Source organism: Osmerus eperlanus, chromosome 18, assembly GCF_963692335.1.
Source record: "Osmerus eperlanus chromosome 18, fOsmEpe2.1, whole genome shotgun sequence".
Lineage (NCBI taxonomy): Eukaryota > Metazoa > Chordata > Actinopteri > Osmeriformes > Osmeridae > Osmerus > Osmerus eperlanus.
The window spans coordinates 1,319,989-1,327,709 of NC_085035.1; the positions used below are offsets into that span (position 1 = coordinate 1,319,989).

The following is a 7,721-nucleotide window of genomic DNA, read 5'->3' on the forward strand; positions in this document are numbered from 1 at the left end:
GCCGCTACACGGAGCCCTCCCCTTCCCTAGCTTGTCCTGAACGTGAGCCAATCACAGCACCAGCCACGACCACCTGTCCTCGACATGACCTGTCACACGGGAGTCATGACCTCCGACCCCGAGACGCCCTGTGCCAGACCAGATCACCTCTGTGCTGGACCCTGAGAGACTTTGTCTCCACCTCCCATCCTCAGTCAGCCTCCTACCAGTCCACTGCAGTCTCTCATTTCACCTCAGGAGTTACATATATATATTTTGTATTTATATCTTTGTACAATGTATAAAACAGTCCCAGGTCGAATTCGGTTCTCATTTCTTGTTTTTCAAACACATGAAAGTCGAGTCGACGGCGTTCGGAACCTCGCCCCCTCCTCTCTCCTCCCCCCCCCCCCCCCCTGGCGTCTCCTGGTCTGATGAAGTCCTCCACCATCAGTCCGGGGGGGCTCTCGCCCCCCCCCCCCCCCGTCATGTCCCAGGGGGGGGGGGGGGGGGCCGGGTGGACTCCCTCTCATCATGAGGTCATCTGGTGCGGAGCCTCCAGCATCTCCATCAGGAAGGTGTCGATGGGCGTGTCCCCGATGAGCTTAAAGAAGAACAGGTGTTCCAGACACTTCAGCCCAATGGAACGCAGCGCCGGTAACCGCAGCAACAGCTTGGCGAACCTGGCAACGCAGCGGGGACACAGAGAGAGAACTCGGTGACGACTGAACTCGTTGGGGGAGGGGTCAGGGGCGTCAGGGGGGGGGGGGTAACTGTACCTGCCAGGCTGGTCTGGGTACTTGTGTTTGCAGTAGGCCTCCAGGGACGCGTAAACCTTCTCTCTCAGAGTCTCCACCTCCCCTGGGTTAGACAGGCCTTTAGAGTCTGAGGACACAGACACACACACCATCCACACACACACACACACACACACACACATACACATACACACACGCACCATCCACAGACACACACACCATCCACACACACACACACACACACACACACACACACACACACACACACACACACACACACACACACACATACACATACACACACACACACACACCATCCACACACACACCATCCACACACACACACACACCATCCACACACACACACAACACACACCATCCACACACACACACAACACACACCATCCACACACACACACACACCATCCACACACACACCATCCACATACACATACACCATCCACACACACACACAAACACACCATCCACACACACAGATGGAATCAGAAGAGATCTTTACACTTCTCACTCTACACCACAATTCTCACTTTCCAAGTAATGTCTCTGTGTGTGTGGATAGTGTGTGTATCTGTGTGTGTGGATAGTGTGTGTGTCTGTGTGTGTGGATAGTGTGTGTGTCTCTGTGTGTGTGTGTGTGGGGATGGTCGGTGTGTGTGTGTGTGGATGGTGTGTGTGGATGGTGTGTGTGTGTGTATGTGTGGATGGCACCACTACAGTAGCATGGGATCAGAGGGGATAGAAGGTCAATGATATTATTATGCAGGGCTGAGTAGCACCGTGGAAACAGCACTGCTAGTCAAGGACTGCAAGGTTGAGAGGCTGGTTAGAGGCCACGAGGATGCAGTTTAGAGGCTGGTTTGGAGGCTGTTTGGAGGCAGTGAGAGTGAGAGCGGGAGGGAGAGGGAGGTACCTGGGTTGAAGAGGACGATGGCCCTCAGACAGCCCAGCTCCGTCTTGTCCATCTGCATGTCTCTCATCTTCGACACCAGCTCCGTCAACACCCTGGACCACACACACACACAGAGAAGTTACACACCACAGAACCCACCCATCTACACACTGCGGACAAGTACAAACCAGGAGCCCTTTCAGAATTCCCAGAATCCCTCGGGGTTGACGCAACACTAACATCACTGGCAGTTTCTGGTGTGTGACCTTTCAAACTCCTCACCCCTCTTTGACTCCACCCCCCCCCCCTCCCCCTTCTCTCATTCATTTTTTCCACTCTGAGAGGAAAGACAATTTGGGCTTTTAGTTCATCCTGATTCAATCTGCCCTCAGGAACAGAGAGGGTGGAAGACACTGAAGTGTTTAAGTAAACCATCGTCTCCATCAGCAGGGTGGAGCAGAGGAGCAGTTAGAGATGTGTTATCAATGTGTCGCATCTTAATGTGTCCCCCGGTTAGAGTTGGGAAGGAACCCTTGTTTTGGAAGGAAACTAGCGCTACGCTAATGAACCTACTCATAACACAGGGTCTCAGAGAGAGAGAGGGGGGTGAGGGGAGGGGAGGGAGAGAGAGATGGAGGGGGAGGGAGAGGGAAAGAGAGAGAGAGAGAGAGAGAGATGGAGGGGGAGGGAGAGGGAGGGAGAGAGAGAGAGAGAGAGAGAGAGAGAGAGAGAGAGAGAGAGAGAGAGAGAGAGAGAGAGAGAGAGAGAGAGAGAGAGAGAGAGAGAGAGAGAGAGAGAGTGAGAGAGAGAGAGAGAGAGAGAGAGAGAGAGGGGGGGGTTGGGGCAGGGGGAGAGATGGAGGGGGAGGGAGAGACAGAGAGAGAGAGGGGGGTTGGGGGAGGGGGAGGGAGAGAGAGATGGAGGGGGAGGGAGAGGGAGAGACAGAGAGAGGGAGGGGGGTTGGGGCAGGGGGAGGGAGAGAGAGATGGAGGGGGAGGGAATGACAGGAAAAGAGAGAGTCAGACACAGAGGGAGATAGAAAGAGAGAGAAGCCAGTGTCTCCTCCTCCGGTTGAGAGGTCAGCACCTGTCTAGAATATCAAGGATCTGATCAGAGATTGCTCTGTGAGGTCTGTGGTTTCATCACCATACAGCATGAAGGGATGACTAATTCTGACAGCCTGCGCTCCTCTCAGGTCACGTGACCTTAGTCCCTTCTGCTACAGAGCATCTCCACCATGTTCACGTTAATGAACATGATACGTAAGAACCCTCTCAGCCTTCTCTAACTCCAACTGTCCCTCTGCCTCTGATGTAAGACTTCTCTTAGAGAGTATTCTACATTAATATACAGTCATATAAGACAACTAAATAAGACACACTTTACTATAATTGGGTGTGCTTTGCCTTCGGCAAGGGCACAACCTTTGTTCTCTCACATATATATTATTATTTTTATTATTCTTTTTGCCCCCCTAAAACTCAGTCAATATTTGGCCTACATAGACAACCTAGGTGTCAAAAGTTTCGTCTTGGTAGCGATTGAGTTGCTTCTATTGGGATTTACGTTCCGTTGCATGGTTTAAGTGGAAATTAAGTTTTTGTGGCGAAAAGTGAAGCTAACGGTGGCTAACTTGCTAGCCACAGTCAATGACGCTACTTACGTCACTAACGTCACGAAAACTCGCGTGACTACCTCTAGCAGAACATTAGTTTAGCAGCTCGTTAACTTCTGGGAGATAGCTAAGCTAACTGCTTTACTGCAAGGCAGCTTCAGAAACGCCACAAGCAAAGAGGCCAGGGTGATAACTATTTACTAATTTTACTTTCTGATATGACACACAATTGTGACGTGTAATGTACAATATAAGCTGATTTTATTAAGGAAGTACATCTACTTTCGGAAACAGTAGTCTACTATGTCACTGAAGTATTAGCATCATGACATTAGCCTCTGTTGCCCGGGCAACACATACTACAGTGGTCTATGATGCTTCTGTTTTCAATCGTTAAAATAAACATTCCTCACAAATACATTTTTGTTGTAGGATTTATTATGACATTACATTACAAGTAAACGATTTGTGGGTGAAATTATCATTACCTGTGGTTTCAAACCAGTGTTGCTCACTGAAACGCTGTAGCCTACGCGAGACACTACCAAAACATCTACAGCTGTAGGAAGTCAAACGGCGACAGAACATGTTCGGCACTCCCCTTACTTAAATCAAAAATCTATCTAACTACTAACCTTAACTTCATTGCCACAGCCTAAACTTTGTCAATCTGTTCATGAAAATAATTAATTTCAGCCTAAACCGTACAACGGAACGTTAAATCAAATTCAACCAACGCAATCGCTACCAAGACGAACACAGCAGTAGTCTAGTACTGTACCGTAGTACAATTTACCGGGGCAGCTTCTCCACACAGGGCTATATCGCACTTGGCGTTGTTACTGACAATGATCGCTACCAGTGAGCTTTTTATGAAAGCGATTTTCCACTAAATAAATGTCAAGCTTATTTACGTTTTGGGGGGGCATATTTTCAGTTAGCAGATGGTACTGTTTGAATCGCGATTCCATCTTCTACTGCCCGGTAACGTCGTAGAATAATCTTCAAAGGGGGTTCTTTATTCATGAATGAATGCAATATGAGTAGGCTAAATTCCTTAAAATATCACGAGAAGGGAAAAACTTAAAAGGACGTTTAAGTCAAAGAGATTAGGTCAATTTTTACACCGGTCTGCCAAATGTATTCGTTTTGATTCAACGATGAGGCTGCCTCTTGCAGGGGAAATGAGAAGACATCTATTTCATTCTACACTTCACTCGTATTTTCAGTTGTAAATGAGCAGCAAAAAAAAATGCTTTTAAATCTATGTAATCTTTATAAATAATAAGTATGCATTTTTATATAAAGTATACAGAAATATCAGTTGTAAAAATGTCATTCAAAAACGGACCCCTGTGCAACCGACGCAAGCAAGCACACCCTACAATTTCCCCAGAAATTGTACCCTCTCTAGTATTAGTTGTTTTTGGTGTAAACTAAAAGATTTACAAACAATAATTGAGGTGTATGAGTCTAGCTGAGGTGTGTGTGAGGTGTGTGTGAGGTGTGTGTGAGGTGTGTGTGAGGTGTGTGTGAGTTGTGTGTGAGGTGTGTGTGAGGTGTGTGTGAGGTGTGTGTGAGGTGTGTGTGAGTTGTGTGTGAGTTGTGTGTGAGGTGTGTGTGAGGTGTGTGTGAGGGGTGTGTGAGGTGTGTGAGGTGTGTGTGAGGGGTGTGTGAGGGGTGTGTGAGGTGTGTGTGAGGTGTGTGAGGTGTGTGTGAGGTGTGTGTGAGGGGTGTGTGAGGTGTGTGAGGTGTGTGAGGTGTGTGTGAGGTGTGTGAGGTGTGTGAGGTGTGTGTGAGGTGTGTGTGAGTTGTGTGTGAGTTGTGTGTGAGGTGTGTGTGAGGGGTGTGTGAGGTGTGTGTGAGGTGTGTGTGAGGTGTGTGTGAGGGGTGTGTGAGGGGTGTGTGAGGTGTGTGAGGTGTGTGTGAGGTGTGTGAGGGGTGTGTGAGGTGTGTGAGGGGTGTGTGAGGGGTGTGTGAGGTGTGTGTGAGGGGTGTGTGAGGGGTGTGTGAAGCTGTACCTGTCGAAGATAGCTCCCACCCCTGCGGTGTGGGCGCTGTTGCGGTGCACATGCAACCCTGTCGCTAGCAGGATCCCAGGAGAGGAGAGGCAGAGAGAGAGGGAGGGAGAGGGGGGGAGAGGGAGGGGGGAGGAGAGAGGGAGGGAGAGAGGTAAGAGAAAGCACCCCCAAAAAAGAAAAACACAACAAAGTGGTATTCAACACGAGAGCTAAATCCAACTGACAACAAAAGGGGAATTCTGATGAATCAATTAGGCCTGCGTTTGAGGCGGCTTCTTCACGCTGGGCCACAGGTTATTAAGCGAGACGCTTCAAACGCGCTCTCCGGAGCGACAAGCGTTTAACAGGGCGACCGGCATCTGCCATCGCCATGACGGCGGCGTGTTGATGTGTGAAGCGAGGGAATGACACGGAGAGAGCAGCACACACCAGGACTGGCTGCTGACTGACAGGGTCCCTTTAACTGTTCTGCCTAGCAACACCCCCTCCCCCACCCTCCACTCTCTCTCTCTCTCTCTCTCTCTCTCTCTCTAGAGTTGAAATGAGAATGAGATGGGATGGGAGGCTTTCATCTGTGAGACAGCAGAACTAAAGAGGCTATTTATAGAAAACCTGAGAGCCGAGAAGAGAGGACTGAGAGAGGAGGGGAGGGAGAGAGAGAGGAGAGAGATGGAGAGAGAGAGAGAGAGAGAGAGAGAGAGAAGAGGAAAGAGAGAGAGAGAAGGAAGAAGAGAGAGGAGAGAGAGAGGAGGAAAGATAGAGAGGAAAGAAAGAGAGAGAGAGAGAGAGAGGAGAGCTCTAGAAGAGGTCTTTATAAGAGGCTCTCAATTACTATTGCTACGGAGGGGAGAGAGGATATGAGATGGGGGAGGGGGAGAGGGGGGGGGGGGCTCCTTATGGGCTGTCTAGAATGAAAAGCTGTAATTTGGGGCGACAGGCAGGCGACTGGAGAGCGACACTCGAAGAAAAGACCAAAGGCCTCAGCAGAAACCACGACGGCACGGCAGAACCATCAGCACAGAGGAAGAGACAAGCGACTCGCTCTCGCTGCAGACAGGGAGGCCTTCGCGCTACCCTGCCTGTCCACGGGCAGGGGCTGGCAGAGCGCAGCTCAGACCCGGGAGGCCGACGGGCAAGAGCGACTGGCACAGTGCGGGCACAGCTCAGAGGGAGAGCTGTCGATGCGGTCGACAGGTCTCGGGCTCAACCCCTAGCCCTGTGCTGACCTGCCTCCAGCCCTGTGCTGAGTGTGTGTAGCCTCCAGACTGACCTGCCCGCAGCAGGATGACCTGGTCGTCCAGGGCCAGCTGGGAGAAGTGAGGGATCCTCTTGGCCCACTCCACCAGGGTGAACAGCTGCTTGTCTGCCGCCTGGCAGATGTTGGTCACCGGGTCGTTAGGCTGCAGGACACACACAGGACAGGCTGGTTCACCTCCACACACACACACACACACACACACACACACACAGGACAGGCTGGTTCACCTCCACACACACACACACACAACACACACACACGCACACACACACACGCACACACACACACAGGACAGGCTGGTTCACCTCCACACACACACACACCACAACACACACACACACACAGGACAGGCTGGTTCACCTCCACACACACACACACACACACACACACACAGGACAGGCTGGTTCACCTCCACACACACACACACACACACACACACAGGACAGGCTGGTACACATTCACACACAGGAGAGACTGAGTGCATTTTCCAAAATGCACAGTGTGATTTCCTACGTGTGTGTGAGTCTATTTCAGCAGAACCAGTTGGTATCATGTGGAGATGACTCTTTCAACCAGGTAATAAAGCTGTCAAACACACCCACAGACACCCACACACACAGCTGTCACAACACCCCCCAACACCCCCCTCTCCCCATCCCCCCCCCCCCACACACACACACACACCCCCACACACCAGCGTGTAAACGATCCCCTCAGAGAGGGAGTGCACAGGAAGACAAAACAAACAGTGTTTGTACCCCGGCCTCAGGGAGGAAATACCTGTAGAGATCTGCTGACGCTGGGAAACGACTCTGTGTGCGAGCTTGTCCTCTGGGACACTTCTACACAACGCCTGCTAGACTGTTCACAGAGCTTAGAAGGCACTAGCCAACACACACACACACAGCTATGGAACAAGTGTGCTAGGCTCTTGAGGAAGATTCTTTGAGGGTTGAGAATAATGGAGGGGGCCTTGTTATTTTGGCTGATTTAATAACAGGTGAAGTTAGGTTCTAGGGTTAGGGTTAGTTAGGTTTCTAGGGTTAGGGTTGGGGTTAGGGTTAGTTAGGTTCTAGGGTTAGGGTTAGTTAGGTTCTAGGGTTAGGGTTGGGGTTAGGGTTTAGTTAGGTTCTAGGGTTAGGGTTAGTTAGGTTCTAGGGTTAGGGTTAGTTAGGTTCTA

The 7,721-nt window shown here is 50.6% G+C and overlaps 1 protein-coding gene across 1 annotated transcript; it reads right to left on the bottom strand.

Moving 5' to 3' along the window:
• Window positions 1-511: 511 nt before the first annotated feature.
• LOC134038782 (retinoic acid receptor RXR-alpha-B-like) lies at window positions 512-6,722 on the bottom strand (the record flags this gene model as incomplete). The annotated part of the gene is made up of 5 exons (XM_062484352.1): window positions 512-662; window positions 759-864; window positions 1,669-1,760; window positions 5,284-5,382; window positions 6,529-6,722. Coding segments are annotated over 5 exons (642 nt in total), but the record flags the coding sequence as incomplete, so codon positions are not given.
• Window positions 6,723-7,721: the final 999 nt, after the last annotated feature.